Source organism: Leucoraja erinacea, chromosome 15 (genome assembly GCF_028641065.1).
Source record: "Leucoraja erinacea ecotype New England chromosome 15, Leri_hhj_1, whole genome shotgun sequence".
In the NCBI taxonomy this organism is placed as follows: domain Eukaryota; kingdom Metazoa; phylum Chordata; class Chondrichthyes; order Rajiformes; family Rajidae; genus Leucoraja; species Leucoraja erinaceus.
In genome coordinates this window covers 25,111,465-25,136,753 of record NC_073391.1, presented here as the reverse complement: position 1 = coordinate 25,136,753, position 25,289 = coordinate 25,111,465, and the positions used below count along the sequence as shown (strand labels likewise).

The window sequence follows — 25,289 nt, the reverse complement described above, 5'->3', positions numbered from 1 at the left end:
GCCACGCCCAATCCAGACGCTCAATCCCAAAGGGTAGATTTTCGCTTTCTGCCATGATTTCATTTCGTCAGTTGATACATGTTTTCTATCTATCCTATCTATATACCCCCAATATTTCAAAAAAAACTCAAATCAGTCCGCCTGCAGTACGGATCCCTTCCTGCCTTTCGATTCGTTGACGGCTGCTCATTCCTCAGCTTCTGCAACTTACTTCGAAACAATCAGTTGCAAGACAGACGAACACTGAAAATTTTTGGGGGATCACACCTGCAGCAGCAGACCCAGGGACTTTTTTATATAAAAACTCAAATCAGTCCGCCTGCAGTACGGATCCCTTCCTGCCTTTCGATTCGTTGACGGCTGCTCCTTCCTCAGCTTCCAACACACTTCGAAACAATGTTGCAAGACAGGAACACTGAACTTTTCACTGCTGCAGCAGGCAGGGATTTTTTCTAAAGAGGCAGGGCAGTGCTGGAATCTTACTTGAGAACGGCTTCAGTTCCATTGGAGGAGATGGGTGCATGGTGGAATATTGGGTTGGGGGATCACACCATTGGGGGAGCAGACCCAACGGGTCTGCACTTGGTCTAGTTATTTTTAAAATTATTTTCCCAACTGTCTTACCTATAAATAAATGTTGTAATACATTTTAAGGTGAGGATACTAATCAAATTGTGTGGTGTTGTTTAGAACCTAATGTCATCACGTCACAATATGAGAATGAAGTTGCAAAGCCAAAAGCAATTTGGAATAAAACGGCAAAGTTCCATGAATTGAACATGAGCCATTTTTTAACTATTATTAAAATATTATGCACAGCAAATAAACTTCCACGTGCTTGAATCTTTGTAGTCCTTTTTAAGAGATTTTCCCTAAACCATAAATACTCCTAAAAGCCCAACCAGGCAATTTTACTCTCAGATCAGAACCCGTAGGAAAGAAAAAGTGACATAAATCAATATTTTACATTTTCTTCGTTTTTGTAGGGCAGAATATTGTCGTTGCTGGAGATGAAGACTAAAAGGTGTCAGCGTTTAAGAGCTCTTGAGTGCGAGTGACATCAGTATTTCCAGTAATCTGTTTTCCTTAAAATGATCATACATGGTGGCTGGGATTTGCCATTTACCTGGCCCTGACATTATGGGCACAGCTTGATGCAACCTCTTGAGCACCCAACACATTTTACTCCTTCATTCAATTCCTATAATTGCTTCTTAGTCAAAATGTAGCAGCAATTTTTGATAATTGTAGGACATTTTTATTTCTTCACATGTCACAGATAATTCCTCATCTACCACAGCTTCATGAAACAGCACATTTTCTTTCACATTGTTGTAGGGTATAATGTTCCAGATCACTGAACCTTTCTAATTTTCCCTAATGTAGATTCAAACTGTGTATTTTGGCTTCACATGGCACCTTTGTGTTTTGTATTTTGATTATAGTCTCTCGCATTCTTATCCGGTACTTGTGAACATACATTATATATTTTTCTGTTTGTACTTTTTATTTATACAGTATATAAATAAAAGGTCTGTAAAGTATTGATGCAGCAAAACCAATACATATATCTATCAGCTGGTTTTGTAATGGGATTTGAAATGTTAAATGTAACTAACTATCAATATTTTATGTGCCGCTATTTATAAATACACACACACACAATTACTCATGAATGCATGTGCAAGCACTCACAACTCTCCAATTCATTTGCTGATATAGCTTGATGTAGGTCAAGTTTCAGTTTGCCAGGGCTAGTTGTCTCAGAGATGCCATTATTGCCTTGGTCCATGTGCAGACAAAGGAGCTAACTCCAGGCTTAGGGGAGAAGTGACTGCTCTTGACATCAAGATAACATCTAGGTATTGCCTTGTGAGTTTCGCTTACATCGGTTGTTTCGACAATACTCGACTGGACACCTGGGTTGGTTTAAACGTATTCAGCAGGAGTCTTTACACAGGTTAGCAACCGAGCAAAGAGTCAAGCTCTAGACCTTTATTTGTAATACCTTATATACTTTAATGCTACGGTTTATCACCTCCCATATTACCCAATCAAGCAACAGACACGTACGCAATGGTCAGGATAACAGGTACGTACATATAAGGAGATGTTATTTAGTGGAACAATACTAGAGCTAAGACAGGTACATTCCTCAGCCTTCCGGGCGCGGCGGTTTGTATATTCTTCAGACTTCTGAGCGCGGCGGCTTGTACATTCCTCAACCTTGTCAGACGAGTGCGGGTAATACCCTAGTCGCGAATATGCAGTAACAGCAGGACAATGTGTATTTCTCCTGACTACAACTTCCTGAAACCTACAGCTACATTTTCAGCAACTTTGGTCAGCAGCCATTTTCTGTTTTATTCCAGTCCACCTGGCCAAACCATTTTACCTTCACGGAACAATCTTACAGCGTTTATTCAAGATTTACATTCACAGCCTTTGCACACTCTCCCATACTTTCAGCATTACAGGGGTTACAATTGACCAAAAACAGCTCATCCGTCTGCATAAATACTCAGGCTACAAGAGCAGTTCAGACCTGTAAGGCACTCGCTCAGAACCTTACCGCCACGTACATCAGGAACTTAATGAAGCATTCAGCACTTACCTGAATACGCTCAGCTCCAACAGCACGGATTAATATGAGACCACCCAAAGCCAAGAAGGCCACTTGTCAACTTCAATTCCTTCTCCATGTGTTCACTCCCTCTGTGAACCAAGCTGTAAAAATCTCTCCAGTTGTGTACCCAGTTTAGCATATCAGTACCTTTCAAAATGCGCAACCTCCATCACCAATAAACACATGCCAAACAAGTTCATAGGATATTGTCATCTTGTTGCCCTCTTTTTTTTGTTTTTTGTTAGAAGTACAATAATGTGGTACCACAGTACCTAATACTTGTTGACATATTACATTTAATATACAACTTCTCATTTTTAATTTAATAATAAAACAGGAATAAGGAAGAAAAGAATAGAAAAGGAGAGATTGACATAAAGTGGTGCGTGAAATAGAAAGATAGCCCGAAAGAAGAAAGAAGTAGAAAGAGAAAGAGAAAGAGATGAAAGAGAAAAAAAAAAGGAGAAAGGAGATTGAAAGTGATACAGGTGCACAACCTTTTATCCGAAAGCCTTGGGACCAGACACTTTTCGTAATTCAGAATTTTTCGGCTTTCGGAATGGAAGATTTTTAGCGTAGATTTTAACGGCTGGCTCAGTGGTAGAGTGCTCGGCTCGTATCCACAAGGTCGCGAGTTTGCGCCTCGATCCCGGCAGTTACTCGATCGCGAGTTTGAGTCTTCAATGTAGTTTTTTCTTGCAGAATAGGAGAGAATAGGGAGGGTTAGGCTGGGATCATACTCTGCGAGATGATCTTAGTGCGGGAGACAAGTGTAGGAGAGGTGTACTGACTGTGTGGGCAGAACTTTGGAAGTGATTGCCCACCATTCTCAAAAGCCGCTGTGTCTCCCTGTCCCTCCAACTCCAGAGGAATCCGCTCCCCGATGGGCCGCTACAGCGACAAGTGGCAGTTCGCCCACAGCCCGAGCTGCGCCCCCTCATCCGCAACCCGGGTTCCTCTGGAGTTGGAGCGGGGCTGGGCTAGAGTTGTTGCTGGCTGTGAGTCTCCGGGATCTCTGTGCTTGCAGTGGGCCTGGGGGTCGGTGGCCCAATGAGGGGGCGCAGCTCGGGCTGTGGGCGAACTGCCACTTGTCGCTGTAGCGGCCCATCGGGGAGCGGCTTCTGGTGGTCCTGACGTCTCTCAGCTCCTGTCCAGGGGGATGGCCGGAGACGTCAGGACCAACAAGAACCCGCTCCCCGATGCGCCGCTACAGTGACAAGTGGCAGTTTGCCCACAGCCCGAGCTGTGCCCCCTCATCCGCAACCCGGGTTCCTCTGGAGTTGGAGCAGGGCTGGGCTAGAGTTGCTGCTGGCTGTGAGTCTCTGGGATCTCCGTGCTTGCAGTCGGTGTCCCGTTGGTCCTGACGTCTCCGGCCACCCCCCTGGAATGGAGCTGAGACTGGGAACTGTACCGCCCTTGCCCCCTCCCTCTGCAACTGCAAACAACCCCACAGTTCCCAGTCTCAGCTCCTGTACAGGGGGGTGGCCGGAGACGTCACAGCCCGAGCTGCGCCCCCTCATCCGCAACCCCAAGACCAAGACGTACCTTGCACACCATCAGCTTCTGTCCCTATGGGGAGCGTGTTCCTCTGGAGTTGGAATGGGGCTGGGCTGCTGCTGGCTGTGGGTCTCTGGGATCTCCGTGCTTGCAGTGGGCCTGGGGGCCGGTGTCCCGTTGGTCCTAACATCTCCCGTGACTGGCACTGACCTGCTGACAACTCCGACGTGAAGACAGTGCAAAGCCCCCGCGCCGGTGCAATGGGCGGGGAGCTGGAGAGGGGAAAGAAGGGGTCACACACATGGCTGGGAAGCAGAGGGGTGTAGGTGGGGTGAAACTGAAGGGAGCGACAATCTGCTGCTGCCTGCCCGCTGAGTTAAAAAGTTCCCACGCAAGACTCACTGTGTATCGTGAGTCTACCGTGGGAACTTTTTAACTCAGCGGGCAGGCAGCAGCAGATTGTCAATTATTAACCCTCCTGCGCAATATACCCTCACCTTCTCTTTTATGAATGGGGATTTAGTTCCCCTTTCTTCGAGGACCGACCGGAGGTTCCACTGTCACCTCTGCGGGCCGCCCTCGGTGAACGTCTTCAAGGACCTTTCTTCAAGGACCAAAAAAATGGCCGCTATTCGGAGCTTTTCGTTATTTGGAACTTCGGATAAAAGGTTGTGCACCTGTATACCTATTTAATGTTCCTGGCCACCCGTCACCTGATTCTGAAACATTTTATTTCTATGGTTGTGTTGCACCATATGCTTGTAAGAAGTCGATAAAAGGAGACCAAATCAATAAGAATTGGTCTACTGTACCTGCTAGAAGGAGTCGCATTTCCTCAAGATATGCCGTTTCCGACATATTTGAAATCCACATTTTGAGCGTTGGTGTTGGCGCATTTTTCCAAAATTTAAATATGAGTTTTTTTGCCATTATCAAACCATAACTAAGCAGAGATTTTTGAAACGTATTTAGCTTATTCCCATCTTCCATGCCCTCTTAAAATCATAAATATTCATATTGCCATTCTTTCGCTGTAACTGGGTCTATATCATAGAGCTCCATACCCAAATTAATTGTGACAGTGCTTTCAATGGAAGGACTGCAGCAATTCAAGAAACTGGCTCTCCACCTTTTGTCAAGGGGGAGTTAAAAATGAGGAATAAATGGAATAGTACAGCACAGGACCAGGCCCTGACCCCTGCCCTTTATAATTTTACTAGACTAAGTGGGACCCGATGGGTCCCAGTCACACGGGAGGCCTGGTCCCCTAACGCAACCCATTCCCCAACGGGGAGTGAACTCAGAGAAAACACGGAGAAGAGCCATGGGGGAGAGGGGGGCATCACCGGGGAAGGGGGAAGAAGTCAGCGAGGGGGAACAGAGGGGTAGTGGCTGGAATTGACAGTGGGATGGGAACTCACAGTGGGCGCCGGGCGCTGGTTGTTCTCCGCCGGGATCAGAGTCTCCGCTTTCTGTTTGGCAACATCGGCAACATCTCCGACTCCGGGCTGGGCTGGGTCTCCGACTCTGAGCTGGGTCTCCCACGCTGGGCTGGGCTGGGTCGGGTCTCCGACGCCGTGCTGCTGCTTGGGCCTGGGCTGCTGCTTGGGGGGCGGGGCTACTGCTTGGGCTGCGCTTTGCTGCTTTGGGTCCCTTCGAAAGTCCGTTTGAAAACCTCCGCCGGCAATCCTCAGCTCCAGTAAAGACGCGATGGCGCAGGAAGGGGCGAATAGCCCCGGGGAGTGACAGGGGAAGAGCCTAATCCTGACTGGCAGGAGAAAAGATCGATCTGCGCACGCGCATTTTTTAAGATTTTTAAATCTCGTTAACTTTTACGACATTCGGAACGAAACTTGGTGTATTCGCAGCTTAGGAGAACGGTGAGTGAACTGGCAAAAAATCCTAGCGCTATCGCAAACTGTTTTTTCGTAAATAGAAAGACTGCCAAACCGGAAGATAACAAAATCAGAGTTTTAGTAATGTATAGCTAATCTATCAGGTCGTCCCTCAGCATCTGATGCTCCAGAGAAAACAATCTTCGTTTGCCCAACAACTTCTTATAGCTAAGATTCTCTTACCAAAGCAGCATTCTGATAAACCTCAAATGCACCCTCTCCAAAGCCTCCACATCCTACTGTAATGTGGTGACAAGTACTGCAATATTCCATGACCTAACCAAAGTCTTATAAAGCTGCACCATGACTTGCCAATATTAATACAGTGGCTGATTAGGAAGGCAAGTATGCTGCATGTTGCCTATACCATCCTGTCAACTTGCATTGCCACATTTAGACAACTCTAGCTTAGATCTCATGATCCCTCGATACATCAGGACACTAAGGGTCCTGCTATTTATTGTTTACTTTCCTCTGACATTTGACCTCCCTAAGTGCAACACCATACACTGTCCGGATTAAGCTCCACCTGCCAATTCTCTTCCCGGATTTCTAATTGATCTATATCCTTTGACCAACTTTCTGCATTATCTGCAGCTTTGCCAATTTTTGTGTCATCTGCCAACTTACTAATCAGCCCGCCTACATTTTTGTCCAAATCATTTCTATATATCCATAAACAATAGAGGTTCCAGCACTGATTTCTGTTTGACACCACTGTTTAACTTCAATGAGAACGCCACTACCCTCTGTCTTCAATGACCAAGCCAATTCTGAATCCAGTCTAGAACGTCTCCGTAGCTCCCAAGTGTCATCACCTTCTGGATCAGCTTACCACGAGGGACCTTATCGAATGCTTTACAAAAAGTCCATGTAGATCAGTATTTTTTTTTTAAATTCCACTACATAAAGCCTTCCTATTGCATCCCACATCTGGAAAATGAATTCAAAAAGGAAGTCTGCAAAGTGTGGACAATATTATTAACATTTCAAGCTAACCTATTTGCTGTAAAAAATACTCCCTTCCTGGGAGAATTGTAAATCCACAGCCATCTTTTTCTCCCTCAACCACTTATTTGTTATGGCTGTGCCTGCTGATTCCTAACAATCTTGTCCCAATTTTACAAAAACATAAGACGATTTGAGAATTAGAAATTTGTGTACAGTAATTTAGAAATTGAATTGTGCATTGATTAACATTGAAATGTTAAATGTAACTAAATCAATATTTTACATGCCCCTATTTATAAACACACTTTGGATATTTTTATGCAGTCATGTTTTAGAGGTCTCACAAAATTGAATGTAAAAATGAATATTATCAGTGATGTTCTGTAACATTTATGGAACATAATGTGGCCATGTAGCATCTGTGTCTAAAAATGCATTCATTTTTACTTTCAATCCCTCTCACAAATTGTGCCCTGTTGAAACAGAATATACCAAGAATTCTGATGAAAAATGAACTTTCTGTATCTCCACATCAGCATTCAGAATCAGTCCTGGTCTGTGATCAAGAGCTCTGTCTCAGTGCTATAGCCAGGAGTGCTTGTTAAGGTCCAATTCCAAGATGAAAGGTATGATTAGCTTATGGTGTGTTTGCTCTTCAGGCCTGCAAAAGGTTATTGCTTCCCGTAATTGTGCCTGCTGCATGTCATGATGTGTTCACCATATCAGCTAATCATTGGCGTTTAATTACCTTATTGTATCTCCATGCTTGTAGTAATCTTAGAGCAATGGTGTTGATCTGCACTGAAATAGAACTGATTTTAAAATTTGGTGCACTTATTTTACCACATTTTTTAAAAACTCTCCTTTTAAACACAATATGTTCTAGTTAGAATGGAGCTTTGGATTTCATAGAGGATGAGATTGTACTCATTCCTGTAAGATGTATTCATTAATTTTCTGGCATCTCTGATGTGACGCTCTCTTATCAATCTTAAAAAGATGGTGGAAATCTGCCAGCTTAAATTGCTGCTCACCTGCAGATTTTGGGTCTTTCAGTGTCTGAAGATTGAGTTTCAGGAATTAAACCCAGTGATCTTGAAGGAACGGTGGTGATACATTTCCAAGTCAAGATGATGTATAAAGACACGAAGAACTGCAGATTCAGGTTTTCATAATACGACGCAAAGTACTGAGGTAACTCAGCGGGTGAGGCAGCATCTCTGGAGAACATGGAAAGGCAATTTCAGGTCTGGACCAAATACAACCCTCCCTTCACCCTTTTCCCCTCGCTTTTCCCTGTTCCCCGTCTGAATTCACACCCATTTCTCCTCTTCCACTCTCCCCTTCCCTTTCACATATATTCCTTCCTGGCTTCATAATTCTTACCTCTTCTATCCTTCCTCAGACTCGTCCTGATCCAAAACGTCACTGATCCTTGGTCTCTATGGATGCTGCCTGACCCACTGAGTTACTTCAAAACTTTGTGTCTTTTCTTGTGAAATTTATTTGTGCTGAAACTGATTCTGAAGCATAATGAAGTTACTATCATTTTTAATTTGCTCAATGTATGCTGCCGTTGAGCACTTCACTCCAAAATGAAACCCCAGTGGGAGTGTAATGCTGCTGAGACCCAGGCAACAGCCAGCACAAAATAGCAAGTGCTTTTTACCATGTACAGAGTAATATGGTCAAACAAATGAAGCCTTGGAAAAGAAGATGGAAAGGTGTGCACATTTGAACAATATTCAAATATTCTAACAATGTACAGGTGTCATTCCAGATGTCCCTTTTACTGTCCACCTATTCTTTTTATCCTGTCATTTTGTTGAATTTAGACTTTATGCTGTAGTAACCCTTTTCTTCAACCTCCAACTGTTGATCATTCATAGTATTGTCAAGGAAATGTAGTTCACTTCAAACTTGTCATCCTAGTCTTCCCTCGGGCAAAGTTATGCTATAAGACTGAGATTATCAGCAACTAATTAGTCACGGATGACCTGAGTGGGTTACACTTTGGCTTTACTTTGCTCTCCAGTTGGAGAAGTTATATGCCAGCTCAATCTCACTGTTTTGGCAGCTTGAAGAGTGGCCAGGAACTTTACCAATGGAATGCGATTACATGGGTTGAATTCCGATTATCGGACAGGCCTCACGAAGAGCTGCTTGCTGATGCATCATTAGAAGATTTTCAAATCAGACGTCATGATCCATTGCACTTGTATGTAAAATGAGCTTTGGTTGCTGCACACACAAATTATGGAATACCATGTGCATTTGTTTGAATCCAAAACTGCTTTCTGTCAGTTCAAACCGATGCCCTTTTAACCTGCTCCATTAACTGTACATCAGCAGTCAATCATTAAAACATTGCTGGGAATGTAATTATTCACTGAATCATTCCCATCCATGAGCTAACATTCCTTTAGAGATCATGAAGTCCCTTTTAGTACTTCCATGTTCCTGTTTTTTAATAAATTTTGCACATTACTTTGTGCAAACGACTGCTTTGTAATATTGAGAAAATCTTTAAAAGGATTCCCAAAGCCTGTAAGAGTGACCTATTGGTAAATATTGTCAAGCATTGAATTTAATGGCTATACGCTTCTAATTTCCTACATCTCAACAGAGATCACTCTTCAAAATTTCCTACAAAGGGGTTTGGGACATCCTGAAAGGATCGTGAGTGGCATTCTATACCTAAAGGTCTTGGTTTTAATTATGCTCCTTGCAGCAGTGAAACTATCTGTTCAGACCATGATGTCTATCCATTCATAACAATATCACAGCTGAACCAGCAGTTATTAATCATTCTTTGTTTTTTTATAATTCTGATGATGATGATGGGGTGGTTCTGTCAGTACCATCACTTTTTTTTGCTATGAAGAGAAAATGCTGTATAGGCCTCGGCAAAATACCAGGTTGTGTGCCAAGATGCTTGCAATGGGGTTATGCAACAGGAAGTGTGCTGTTGGTTCCCACATGCTGTGAGGTGGTGAGAAATAAATTGCATAGGTTTTGTGTCTCCCTTCTGCTTATTGCGTCAGTCCTTTCTTGCACTGGTTATTTTCAAGTCAGACGTGACTTCTGACTTGATTCCAGCAGTGTTTTTTGTTGTAAATTGTCAGTGTGATTTTGATCTTTTAAGATGTTGGCACAGTCCAGAATAATGATGCACCAAACAGCCTCCTATCACGATGCTATATGCATTGGACAATTAATTTTTAGTAATTGGACGGGACCTCTTAGTTTTTAGAAATTTAATTTTAAAATAGAGTGTCTCAGTTGCATGGTAATATCTGGAACATATAAAAAAGTGACATGAAAAAAATATTTTGAATAGAGCACCTTTCCCAGCTCCTACAATGTCAGTAATGCTGAGTGGTATGACTGTAGTGTTTTTTTAAAAATTGGGCCTATGATATCTTTTTCAGGAAATTCCAAAGCACTTTTTTCCACAACAATTAGACACTGTTGTAATTTAGTTTTGGCATGATTGTCAATTATAGACTAATCATTGCTTCTAATTTAAGAACATGCTTGAAGTTATTTGTTCAATCTGTGGTCAATCTGATCTCACTATCAGGTGTCCCAAACCCTTTTCTATGCTTCTTTACAAGCCCATCAAGGTATAATTAGTGCAATTTTTATTAAAATCAAAAAGGTTTGTGCATTGGTGTAAATCTTTCCTTATTTCCAGTTGAATTTGGACAAGCAAAATAGGAAATCCAAAATTAAGAAAATCAAGAGATGCAAAAAATACTTAATCAGATGGTTCTGGTGAAAAGGCATTGGACTTGGAAAGCTAGGTCTGTTTTATTCTGCACTGCTGCCTACTGACCTGCTGAGTATTCAAACATCCTCTGTGAATTCATTTTCCCATACATTTAAAAACACTGTTGGTTGCCCATAATTACAGTTTTATAGTCTACATCTTGTCTTAATAAGATTGATATCCCAAATATAGAACAAAACAAGGTGCAAAATTTAACACCTATTTATTAGTACACACATTTTGCTCGTTTAAATAAATATATCAATTTTTAATTAATATATGTTCATTTTGTTGGTTTATTGAGCAAACTATGAATTTGTATTCAGCTAACTATGTTTTGGTGTGGTTATTTTGTATGTAGATTAGTTCTTAAAGTCATGGACCAGAGAAGAAACAATTGATACCCCTCTGGCTCTGAAATAACTATGCCATTGGTCCCTTATACAGTCACAGTCCTGCAAAGTTCTCCTTCTCAAATATATTTTTCCAACTTCTTTTTGAGTTGGACATTGAATGGTCACCATTTCAGGCAGTGCATTTCTGATCATAATGAATCACTGCTTAAGAAGAAAATCTTGTGATTCGTCTATTATGAACTCAGCAGGCCAGGGCAGCATCTGTGGAGGAAAATGGACAGATGACGTTTTGAATTGGGACACTTCTTTACTTGCCAGGTGAAACAAGGAACTGCAGATGTTGGTTTACAAATTAAAAGAAAAAATCTGGAGTAACTCAGCACGTCTGTTAGGATTCCTGAAGAACATGGATGTAATGCTTTGGGTCGGGACCCTTCTTCAGTCTGAAGAATGGACCAGACCTGAAAGGTCGCCTATCATAGTTTTCCAGGGATGCTGCCTGACCCGCTAAGTTACTCCAGCACTTTGTTTCTTTTCACATTACTTGCCAGTCGTTGCCCCACCGCTTCCCCTCACCACTTTCCTTCCTCCCGCTTTCTCCGCACTGCTCCATCAGTTTAAAGAAAGGTACGCCCATAAACACCATATGTCCATTTCCTTGCACTTATTCTTCCTGCTCCACCAATTTGTTTTATTGCTCAAGATTCCAGCTTCTGCAGCCTCTTGTGTCTCCATTAAATATTTGTTTTCTGGTTACCTATTTCAGTTCACACTGAAAATAGTTTATTCCAATCTATTAAAATCCTTTCTAAATTTGAGTTCCACTACTAAAACTCCCCTGTGCTTTCTGTGCAGCAGAGACCATTCTAGTTTTTATGTATATCTCTGCAGAACTGAGCAGTGTCACTCAATGATGTTGATGATAAGGAGCAGAATGGGATCATCCCTTCTCCATGGGATACACTTTTGTCCTCGGTTACGCTCAGATTATTTTAGTGTGAGCAAGTTGCACTCCACTTAGAAAATTCATTTCCACTATGCAATTAGCACACCGTCCATGTGCTCTGAAGCAGCTGTTTTGTCAGAAAAGGTTGAAGGAGACGTTTATTTGACCTGATGTGTAGGAAGGAACTGCAGATGCTGGTTTACACTGAAGATAGACACAAAATGCTGGAGTGACTCATGGAATGGGTGACGTTGTGGGTCTGAAGAAGGATCTCGACCCGAAACATCACCCATTCCTTCTCTCCAGAGATGCTGCCTGACCCACTGAGTTACTCCAGCACTTTGTGTCTATCGTCAGTGTTTGACTTGATATCAGGTTCAGTCAGACAGATGAGGGGGGTGGTGGCCGCAGGTTGATCCTCTTCAAGAAAGACTCTCTGAGGTAATACAGTTAAATCAAGAAAGGGAAAGGAAAAGTTGGAAATGGAGCAGATGAATGAGAATATTTAAGATTTCTAGGATCGACTTTTCTTTTCCAATTATCAGTTTCATGTGCTGTTCTGCATCATGTGACCAGGAGATAAATTCATTTATGTTGGAATGGGGAGTCGGTGAGAGTAGCTCCTGTGGGAAATGCTACTGGAAAGTAAGGCTTCCTCTGATGTAGTGTCTTGCTTACAATAACATTATATTGGATGAAAAGCAGTACAGCTACTCTGCCTCTCTCTCCATGCCACATCATTTCTATATGTTGAGCTATTACATATTTGTTGTATTAATGCTCTGATTAATGTTGGCATTTGCAGTAATTAGATTTGTCCTATTTAAAGAATGTATACAAAAACACACAGGGGAAAAAATGCACAAAATCATCAAACTGTTTTAGTGAAAACAGAATGGAAAATGTGATTTGTTGTTCTTGGACACAGTGTCATGTTCGCTGTGGCCAAGACATCTGGCATTATGGTGACAAACTATCATTACCGCTAATTGCAGAAAAGCTTCTCAATTAGTAATTAACATTTTTTTTTTGACAGGAGTAGCTGGAATGCCTTATTTTTTGATATGTGGCTCTTCCTATTAAAGTACATCGGTAGTCAAGACCTAATAGTAGCTGATTATTTTAAAATTATTCTTCATGCAACTTCAGCAAAACCAATGATGCTGGACGTTAAATAACACATTTAAATATACACTGTCATCATGAAAATGTATTTTAAGAAAATATATTCTCTTGCTAAAGCATTAAAGACCACCTTATTTTTCCCAGCCATAGTAATAGGATAACCCTTTTTTCCAGTACATTTAACATTACCCATCATAGACACGTAAACAAAAAACTTTTGACAAAACATTTGTGAATAGCATGAAGTCAACCACATATGAAATAATCACAAAAAATGTCACATCTTACTCTCACTCACACTTGTTCCCTCTTCCCTCCCCCGCCTCTCTCCCTCTCCACGCGGCTCTCTCTCCCTCTCCCCGCGCCTATCACCCCCTCTCCCCTCACCTCTCTCCCCATGCCTCTCTCCCCTCTCCTCACTCCCTCTCTCCCCCTCTCCGCGCAAATCGCTCCCCTCTCCCTACGATTCTCTCCCCGCGCCTTTCCCCCCTTCCCCCCGCGCCTCTCTTCCCTTCTCCCCTCGCCTCACTCCCCCGCTCTCCGCGCCTCTCTCCGCCTATCCCCACGCCACTCTCCGCGCCTCTCTCTCCCTTTCCCTGCGCCTCGCTCCCCACGCCTCTCTCCCCCTTTCCCCGCGCCTCTCACCATCCGTCTCTCTCTCCCCCTCATGCCTCTCTGCCACACTCCCCGCGCCTCTCTCCCCCGCGCCTCTCGCCCCCGGCACCTCTATCCCCCACTCCCTGCGCCTCTCACCACTTCTCCCTGCGCCTCTTTCCCCCTCGTCCCCCTCGTCCCCCGCGCCTCTCTCTCCCTCATCCCCAACGCCTCCCCCCCATGTCTATTGTAGATGGTTTATGCATGCAACCAATAATATAGCTACTTCAATACCACTAACCACGCCTTAGTTACCAATTATAATAACTCCTTCTTCTCCTTCTGCGCGGTACAGTAGCAGACTGGAGACAGTGACTGCTGATGTGTGTTTAACCCTGTGTTCTCATTAAAGACTAGTGTAAAGTACAAGTGTGTTTGATCACTCATTTACATCTATGATGGGTTACGCCTCTCTATGCGCCTCTCTCCCCCTCTGTCTCTCTCTCTCTCTCTCTCTCTCTCTCTCTCTCTCTCTCTCTCAATTCAATTTCAATTCAATTAAAAAACTTTATTGGCATGATAAAAAAAAATTGTTAAATTGCCAAAGTATAGAACATGACATACATGTTTAAAATGCATAAGTATAAATAAAAGTATACAGTGCATGGATAGATATGTCCCTGTACATAAACTCGCAATAGGCCTATAGCCCTTTATTGATTGCTACACGTTCTTGCAGCTGTAAGCAGTACTCTCTCTCTCTCTGCCTCTACCTCTCTCCCTCTCTGTCTCTGTCTGCCTGTTTCTCTCTCTCTTTCCCTCTCTCGGCCTCTCTCTCTCTCCAAGCCAATCTCTCTCTCTCTGCCCCTCTCTCTGCCCCTCTCTCTGCCTCTCTCTCTGCCTCTCTCTCTGCCTCTCTCCCTGATCTCTCCCTCTGCCTCTCTCGCTCTGCCTCTCCGTCTCATCCTTTCTGCCTCCCTCTCTGCATCTCTCTCACTGCCTCTGTCTCTGCCTTTCTCTCTCTGCCTCTCTCTCCCTCTCTCTGCCTCTCCCTTTCTGTCTCTCTCTCTGTCTCTACGTCTCACTGTCTCGGTCTCTCTGCCTCCCTCAGTCTCTCTCTCTGCCTCACTCTCTGCCTACCCTCTCCGTTCCTCTCTCTCTTTGCCTCTCTCTCTGTCTTTCCCTCTGCCTCTGTTCCCCCTCCTCTCTCTGTCTCTCTCTCTGCCCCTCTTTGCCTCTTTCTCTACCCCTCTCTCTGCCTCTCCGTCTCCCTCTCTCTGCCTCTCTCCGTCTGTGACTCTCACTTTCTCCCTGCCTCTCTCCCTCTCCCTGCCTCTCCCTCTCCCAATTTTTTACCGAAACAAAATTAACCTACAAATCTTTGGAGTGTGGGAGGAAACGGAGCACCCAGAGACAACCCACACGGTTACAAGGAGAATGTACAAAATCCAAACAGTATCCGTGGTCAGGAACAAACCGGGGTCTCTGGCGCTGTAAGGCAGCAACTCTACCCCTGCATCACCGTGCCACCCCGAATGTTTGCAGATTTCTGGAAACATTTGTTCTAATGCACATTTCCTACTCAGTATGAGAGTTTCATCAGTACGATCAGGCTTTTAGTTCTTGATAAACATTTATTTTTCATATTGAACATCAGCTGCAACATCATCTTATATTACATCTTTTACTCCCATCATTTTCCATCAAACATTCAGAATGTTGCTTGAACCTGTTTATTCCAAAGCTCTCTCTTTCTTGTGATGTAAAAACATAGAAACATAGAAAAGTAGGTTCAGGAGTAGGCCATTCGGGCCTTCGAGCCAGGACCGCCATTCAAAATGATCATGGCTGATCATCTAAAATCTGTACCCCATTCCTGCGTTTTCCCCATATCTCTTGATTCTTTTAGCCCAAAGAGCTAAATCTAACTCTCAAGCATATAGTGCTTGATTTCCTTTCTATTTCTAAATTACTAATTTTTAACCCGTGTCCCTGTTCTTTGAATGCTGTCTGTGCCTTGGGCATCACGTTGGCTTCTGAAAATTGCATTTGTAATCTTGGAAAGTTTAATTAGATAACTTCAGAGTCTCCTGTTACAAACAAAATAAGTCCAACGACCATAGCATTTCTATTAACAAGTTAAGGATTTTATCATCTGAATTAACTTTTTATTTTTAGAGATGTGTTTTTGGTTTAGTTATGTTTAGAGATCAAAACATTTTCTTTTCTTTTAGTTTCAGTAATTTGGCATAGCCGTTTAACCTTTTTTTAAGAATTTTCCTCAGAATTTGAACAAGAGATTCATTAGTGCCTTGTGCACCACCAATGAAACATGTCTTGGAACCATGCGTTCAAATGTCCTTGCAGATCTTTTTTTTTGTGCAAAGTGTAAAGAAGTTTGCACTCTTAACACTTTGCACAAGCCGTCTTCATGAAGGGGGTAGAACGAGGGAGGCAATCCGGGCTTTCATTCTTCGTCTCTTCCATTCCCCAGGTCCCTCACCCAGATCCAGGTCCTTCACTCAGTTCCCTCTCTCTGGGTCTTGATCCAGTTCCCTGGATCCCTGTCCTGAGGCAGTACCCCCTCTCTCCCCCGAGAAGGTTCCCCTCTATCCATCTCTCCCCTGAGGAGGTTCCCCTCTCTCCCGAAGCAGGTTCACCTCTCTCCCTCCCTTGAGGCAGATTCCCCTCCATCTCTCTCAAGGCAGATCGGGTCTGGGTTCCTCTCTCCAGATCCGGGTGAAGCTCGCTGGCTCCAGATCCCTCCCCCAAGATCAATATTAATCCTATCCCCACAGCCCTCTCCAGCTTGCTTCATCCCTGGCTTCATCTTAATTAATACCAACCCATACCTCATCTGACAGTATCTTAGTTCCCTTTAGAAAGGATTGAAAGGGAAGAGAGAATGACAGACCCCAGTAATCTAAGAATGTGGCTTTGATGGCAAATCCAAGTTTCATTGTCTCCCACCTACTTTTTTCAAGGTGTTTATTTACCTCCAATGTAGATCTCCATATTATTGGGGTGGATACATTGCAATTAACTAATCTGACACTGATACTGAAAAATAGAAAACCACACCGCAGCATCTATACCATGCTCATATTGCTGAACACAGAATTCCTTCAAAAAATGTTTAATCCTTTATAAGACATTGTCTTAACAAAAAGTAAGATTTATCTGATTGAGTGGCTCGTAGTGGAAAATTATTCCAATTGCTATTGGTATTGCTATTTTTAAAAGTGACATCTTGCTCCTAAATTCCTCCTAAAATTAATTCAAAACATATTTCTCGTTATACATTCTTCTGAAGTTCTGATTTACAGCTACCAGATTTATAAACGTAGAGCCATAAGAAGCTTTTGTTTTGCTAGTCAGAATAAAAGTAATCATTTTTAACATTGAGTGCTGAGCCTGGTTTAAAAACTCCCAGTTGAGTAATATCTGTTCTGATGTGCTGAGGGATCCCTTGTATTTGTTAAAGGGAATGTATTGTAGCTCTCAATTAATTGTGCCACATCACTAACATCTCCTAAAGAATACTAATAACTTGAAGCTAATTATACCTTTCTGTTTAACTATATTGGTTGGTTACAATTCCCCAGTAATCTAATCCTTACAGCTTTTTCTTCAGTGGAAGAAAATTATTGCTCATGTTGCCACCAGCTATTTTGGCAATTTGCCGGTAACATTTTCTTGACCTTTGGATTAAGCTGGTGAACAAATTAAGGGAAAAAACAGTATAAAGCTTTCTGTCTCTTACAAGTCTAGTTGGTTGTTAATGGGACTGCAAAAAAGGGTACCAGAACAAATAGTGGGAAATATTGGTTCTTGATTATTGGGATAAAATGTCCCCATGTCGATGCTGTAGAATATTTCAAAATGAATGCAGTTTTTGGAGGCCATTGTTACTTACACAATATCGTTAATGTTAACCTCTGATTCAAACTGTTAAAAAGATTGAGTTACAATTTTATATTTGTTTTCAATTTTGCAATATCCCATGTGACATGTGGCATTAAGTAACTCGCTTAGAATTTGTAAGGCTATGACTTGATAGTTCTCTGATGGGAAATTCTAAGGAGAATGATTTCTCGGGAAGTGCTCGTATTTGAAAGATTGAGAAATTGAGGGTAATTGGAAACGAGTTGAGGCCAGTATAAAATAGCCATGATCATATTGAATGGGAGGACAGGCTTGAGGGGCTGAGTGGCCTACTCCAGCTCCAGTTTTCCTGTTTGAAAAAAAGATTCATCAGGGATTTGATCTTTCTGACAAAACCTATGATCATTTATATTTGATCATTTTGTGAATTTGAATTTCTTAAACTCTTCAACTTATCTGTTTGCCTTGGTTGATGAATATATAATCCTGTAAATGTATAGATATTTCCAAATCTGAGGAAAGACATTCTTGCCACCAAATCTGAGGAAAGACATTCTTGCCATAGAGGGAGTACAGAGAAGGTTCACCAGACCGATTCCTGGGATGTCAGGGCTTTCATATGAAGAAAGACTGGATAGACTCGGCTTGTACTCGCTAGAATTTAGAAGATTGAGGGGGGATCTTATAGAAACTTACACAATTCTTAAAGGGTTGGACAGGCTAGATGCAGGAAGATTGTTCCCGATGTTGGGGAAGTCCAGGACAAGGGGTCACAGTTTAATGATAAAGGGGAAATCCTTTAGGACTGAGATGAGAAAAACATTTTTCACACAGAGAGTGGTGAATCTCTGGAACTCCCTGCCACAGAAGGTAGTTGAGGCCAGTTCATTGGCTATATTTAAGAGGGAGTTAGATGTGGCCCTCGTGGCTAAAGGGATCAGGGAGTATGGAGAGAGGGCAGGTACAGGATACTGAGTTGGATGATCAGCCATGATCATATTGAATGGTGGTGCAGGCTCGAAGGGCCGAATGGCCTACTCCTGCACCTATTTTCTATGTTTCTATATCTGCCTTTCAACCAACTCTCAAACCAGGTTTTAATATTTCTTGAAATTCATGCTAGATCTTTCTCTCGCTCTAAAGTCCTTGCCTGAAAAGACTAGACCATTTAATTAATCTTCCCTTACACTGAATGCTCCCACTAACACTAATCTTTCCAAGCAGTTGCTTTGCTTCGAGAACTCAAATAATCACATTATTAAATGGATGATGGAATAAAGTATCTGCTTGTCAAGAGTGCTTCCAACAGGTTGGGGCTGTTTTAGTTGGACCACTGCGATTACGTTAATAGCCAAATCTTTTTCCCTGATGTTCTGCATAGCAGCTATATCTATAAACTTCATTCTTCAATTTCGGATTTTGATCTGATGATTGACGAGGAGAGCTCATTGGCCACACCTCGGGATTAACTTTTGCAGTATTTCAGTATAAACACTTGCTCAATGAATGACACAGAAAATTAGATTACCTACCGTTGATAAGGTCATCCTCATTCTTTAAACAAAGCATGGATTTTCAAATGAGAATTGTGTTCTCTGTCCCTGTATTTTGTATGTGAATTGCTCAAATTAGATTTCAATTCTTGCCACATCACCAGATTTGTTCTTTCTAAAATCATGGATGACATATTTTCAATCTGGTGCAGAGGTGAATCTTCTTCTTCTTGAATATGGCGTGCACAGCCTAAAGTTGTAAGACAACTTGTTCTGTTTGATCTTTTTTTAATTGCACGCCAGGTTGATTGCATTTGTCGAAATAGGGTGAACCATGTGAAGTTTGCAATCCCACCCCGCAGAAGTGAATGATCAAACTTCATCCATTTAGACCATAGCGCTGTCTTTACCACACTATATTTCATCCATCTTTTCATTTGGGTTGGTCTGACATCTTATCTCAGTCTTAGACTAAGTCTTAGAGATACCATGTAGAAGCAGGCCCTTCAACTCACTGAGTCCATGCTGACCATCGATCGCCTGTTCACCTGGACTCTGAAGAAGGGTCTAGACCGGAAACATCACCTATTCCTTTTCTCCAGAGATGCTGCCTGGTCTGTGAGTTATTCCAGCCTTTTGTGTCTACCTGTTCACACTAGTACTATGTTATCCCATTTTCTCATCCACTTCCTAGATACATTAAGGTTATTTTTATAGCAGTCAATTAACCTACAAACCCGCACGTCTTTGGTATGCGTGGAGACCGGAACTCCTGGAAGAAACCCACACAATCACAAGAAGAAAATACAAACTCATACAGACAGCATCTGAGATCAGCATCACTGGCACTGTGAGGCTGCAGCTCTACCATATGTGTTACTGTATCTATTCTGTTTGTGTTCTGACGAAGTTTTGTGTTCTGATTTTGTGTAACCAAAGATTATAGAGGAACATTGTCACATCATTCTCCTGCACCACTACCTCTGTGTCCGTCAAAAGTCTATTCCTGGGCCTCTTATATACACAATGGCCCTCAGTAAAATCAGTCAAGAACACACCATAGAAAAGGTGACGCCTGCACTGCTTCACCATCAACCTCTTAAGTTCAGTGTCCCTAAATTGCGAATGCTTGTCTGAGATCTCATTCTAGTATTGTCAAATGTTGATGCAACTAAACGCATGGAAGAGCGAGGTCACTGTCCATGCTCTCCACTTCATTCATGCCTCCCAAGCCATTGACTTAATCCCTCTCCTCTACTTTCATACTTGTTGTTGTTTTTGGCTGAGTTACTAGCTGCACAACTCAGACACAGTCAAGACCAGCAGTTTCCATCTCCATTCCTGCCTAAGCTCATCTGCTGCTGAAACCATAATTTATGCTTTTGTTATTACTACTAAATTTGACTCTTCATGTGTTTTCCTGCCTGATCTACTGTTCCTCCATCAGCTTGTGTTTTTGTTCCAGATCCCAGCAACTGCATGTCTTCACAAGCCCTAAGTACCAGGGATCTTGAAGAGTTAAGAGTGTTTAATTGTCACATGCACCTGGAACAGAACAATGGCATTCGTATTTCCTGCAGCTTTATAAGCACATTAACATAACAACCCAACAAATAAATAAATATACAACATACAACAACACAATAAATTATCAGTTATATTAGATAACCAGACCATAATAGAGCAATCAGAAGATTCCCCTTTCCTCGATCTTTGGAGTATACTTCAAAATCTAACCATCTTTGGTCATCAAAAGTATTCTTTTATATCCTAGAATCCCGTTATTTGACAGTATTATTATTCATGTGTAGGGCCTTGGGTATTTTATAAACACAGTTTATGATTGTTTGATTTCTTTTTCAAAGTAGTGCTTATTGATCCTTAATTTCTCATGCTTAGTCTTTTATTGCCCAGACTCTTTTGAGTGGAATGCTTCCTCTATGTAAAGCAGCATTGATATAGCCCTGCATGTATGTGGCACACCACAAAATGAAGAATATTTTCTGTAGATTACAAACTTGTGGCCTAAGCCTCAGAAAATAGTTAACGTGGAATTACTTTGCACGGCTCCAAACCAGAACTGTTCTGTGCAATTGGAAATCAGGTGTAGAAGGATTCTCAACTTGGGAATTAACAATTGTGTTTGCTCTGACTCCTTTTTATACCAGCATAGAAATCCTGCAAATAAAACAGTAGTGCAACATGCAAAATGTGTTATGAACCTCATTATTATATCAAATATCAGCCTTTATTTATACTCGGACCAATCATTGTTTATTGACTTTTTTTCCAGGAACTGTGCTATTTGTAAGGCCAACACTAATTTATTTTTTATTCTCACAGAAATCTGTGGCCTCAAGTACAACTTTGCAAAAGACCTTGGACTGCATTTCCTAGTCTCAGGATTATTTCAGGCTGCTTCTGATAATCTCTGCCATGGCCTTTTGCTGTTAATGGAGGTCATTTCTCCCTCTTAGAGGAGACTTCCAACTACTTTTCCTTCAGGTCACAGCTGCATGCCCAGGCCATTGTGTTTGTATTTTAGGCTTCTGCAAAGCGTGGCTTCTACTAAACTTGTGTACTTTTAAAGACACCTGGCAACGTTCCTCCAGGCATACTTGGCTATTGTCCTGCATGGTCCCTTGCTCAAACAACATGCCTTCATGCTTTGTGTGGGGACTGCTCTTCACAGGTCTATCCAGGCTCTCTGACTCCCTGCAGAATATTCTCCAAATTGATTGGCAGAGGCTATGTTTTCCTCTACCTGGAAGAATGTTTCTTATATTGTGGTATGTTCATTTACAAGCAGCACAGATTGCACCTGCAAGCTAACTTCTGGCAACTGAGAGGACTCGCAATAAATCCCTGAGAATCACTGTAGTGTTACACAGGGAAATATAATTTCTCAAAACTTACAAGATTTTCACAAGCAGATTTGGAGTGAACCACAACAATCTTTTAACATCATTTAAAGTTGTAAATCAGTTTCGGAGTTCTATCATGCCTCATTTTATTTAGATGTTAAATTACATCAAGTCAAGTATCAAGTATCCTTTATTCTTTTATTCCTTCATGCCTTTGAGTCATAACATAGAATAAAATAACAAAACACATAATAAACACAGATTTAACATCCACCACAGTGAGTCCAACAGGCACCTCCTCACTGTGATGGAAGGCAATATTCATAAAGTCCTTGTCTCTTACCTCCTTGTTCTCCCTCTGCGCTGAGGCGATCCAGGCCTCCGATGTTGTGACCCCGCCGGTTGATGATAAGCAAGTCCCGCGGCTGAATCCGAGCTCCGCGAACGGGCCGGTTCAAACTCCAAGGCCCGGGGCAGTCGAAGCTGCCGCCCTCCAGTCCAGCGGACGAAGCTGTTGTTGCGGGAGCTCCGGAAAAACAGGTCACCAACCTGTGACCTGCGAGCTCCCGGCGATGTCGTCCACTGGGCCTGCAGCCGAGCCCAGCGTCTTTTGAAAAATAAATCAAACAATCATAAACTGTATTTATATAATACGCTAGGGCAGCGTCGCCACTTCCGGATTCAAGCAATAGTGATATCTTTACCAAACGTCCAACATTTCACAGTTTAGTAAATTAATTTCTAAAGGTATTTTACATTTGCAACTATACTTTAATTTAATTTTCAACAGGAACGGATTTTCCAGAGAAAAGATCCCAAAGTTTGCAGTTTTTTTTGTTGTGCTTATGAAACATTACTTTATTTGGTTGTCAAGATCACATTTTTGTTCCTTTCTGCCTATTAATAGCACTGTATGATTAAAATGTGTTTGCCTGCATTAGTAATTGCTCGGGTATAATATTAAACAGGCAAAATTATTTAGTCAATTATATCGAGCATATTTTCTTCCTCCAAAACCTTCCTATATTTTAAAGGATTAACATTTGTAATAACTATACTACTCCCGTTATCAAATATTTTGTTTTGTGAAAATTGCCTGAGCTTTTTACATCGTGATTGTGTGCGCCATTTTTCACCTAATGTGGTTTAAAGCCTTGAGTAACTGGGAAGCTGTTTCTTAACGTTTTGCTACATTTGCACAGTCATTTTGACTTCCAGTTCAAAGTATTTACAACTTGCATTAATTAAGAAACGTTGACCTGATATTTTTCATCGAAATTGATTTAATTGAAATGTAACATATTTAAAGTTAAATTAATAAAGAAAACATTTTATTCCATTCAAGAGAAACAGTGAAATTTAATATGGCTTGTATAATATGACATAATTTGTTTTGTGCTTCATTTTCCACAAAATTATAAACTTAAAGTTTTCCTAATACTTCCTGTTTCTCTGTGTTCGCTAAACAGCTTATTATATAAGTTTAGTACCATTTCCCCTTGATATAAAATTGCCTTTAATGTATGGTCTGGAAATTTAATCCTCCTCTTTACTACTCATTGAACTGGCGAATATTAAACCCAGGCAAAGTCTTTGGCTGTGGACGTTTGATCAATTAGTTTCACTTTTCGACAAAGTTCCTCAATGTTCCTCGAAGTGTATATATCTTCTATAAGATTTCCACCAATATTAGCAAAGTTTATCCATGTGCTAATTATTGCAAGTTATATTAGGAATCTTGCAAATAGATGTCATTTTGACATCGTTTCGCATAACTGAATAATGATGCAACTCCGACTATACTTTATTGGTATCTAACTGGATTGGTTTAAAAAAATGTAATCCACTTGCATTTGTCTGATTTAAACAGTTCACTATCAGTGGCACTGGGGAAATTGTAAAAAAATGTATTTGATAATTCAGGCGCAGCTTGTTAATGTTTTGCAGCATTTATAAATTCATAAGACATCGGGGCAGAATTAGACTATTTGGCCCATCAAATCTACTCATTCCGTGTTCTCTCTGTTACCTTTGACAACCTAACTAATCAAGAGCTTATCAATCTCCGCTTTAAAAATACCCAATGGCACTGCCTCCACTACGTGTCTGTGGCAGTGAATTTGACAGATCCATCACCTGCTGGCTAAAGAACTTCCACATCATCTCCATTCTAAACATACGTCCTTTTCTTCTGAGATTGTGCCCTCAGGTCCTAGACTCTCCCACTAGTAGAAGCATCCTCTCCACATCCTTTCATTATTCGGTAGGTTTCAATGAGATTTCCGTTCATCCTTCCTAAACTCCAATTAGTGCAGGTTCAGAGCTATCAAAATCCATAAATATAATTTATTTGGTTCGGGGAAGGATATTTTCAATATTACAACTTTTGCACAATTTTCAAGTATTGACCTGCCTTACACTCAATGCAATTCCTCATTGAAAATGACTTAATTGAATTGCAACATATTTAAAAATGTTATGGTAATTAATTGAATACAGAAAAACAGCAATCACTTTATTCCATTCAAAAGAAACATTCATGACTTGAAATTTAATATGATTGCTCCTGGATTTGTACCTCTTTTTCTCCAAAATATTGAACTTGTACAGCTTTCTAAATCATCTCTGTTTTCAAAGCTTTTTGTCTTAGTTGCATCTTAGGCAAATCATTGCTAAATTTGCAGGTTATATTCAGAAATTTAGTTATCTTGTTTTGAGTAAAATTATTATTTTTCTTTTAATTAGGTAGAGCTAATTAAAGGAAATTCACAAAGCGTAGGACTGGCTTTCCGCCAAATCCAGGGCAACGATGGGGATGCAGTGCATGTTACCGTGGAAACTGTGACCCCAAACTCGCCGGCCGCAGCTGCTGACCTCCAAAAGGGAGATCGACTCATTGCAATCGGAGGTGAGAATCTATGCTTTTTAAATTTTTATAGTAAACACCAGCAAATTAATTTTTCCACATAGGTAAAAATAGCAAATTGAATATCAAATTTGCACTACATCGCCAACATGCTATTGGAAAGATGCCATTAAGCTGGAAAGAGTACAGAGAAAATTTACGAGGATGTTGCCAGAATTGAAGGGCCTGAACAATAGAAAGAGAGAGTTGAGCATGCTAGGACTTTATACATTGGAGCATAGGTTAAGGGGTGAATTGATATAGGGGTACAAAATCATGTGGAGACTAGATAGGATGATTGTGTGAGATATTGTCCATTTACTGCTTCTAAGAAAAGTTCAGTAGAAGTCTTGACTCCAGTATTGTTAAAATAGGGAGTT

General features: G+C 41.5%; 1 protein-coding gene across 1 annotated transcript in view; it reads left to right on the top strand.

Moving 5' to 3' along the window:
- The window catches only part of pdzd8 (PDZ domain containing 8), a 157,479-nt gene that overhangs the window by 109,491 nt on the left and 22,699 nt on the right, over positions 1-25,289 (top strand). The window contains exon 4 of the mRNA XM_055646928.1: positions 24,750-24,912. Coding sequence (XP_055502903.1) covers positions 24,750-24,912 — 163 coding nt within the window. The remainder of the gene's footprint in view (positions 1-24,749; positions 24,913-25,289) is intronic.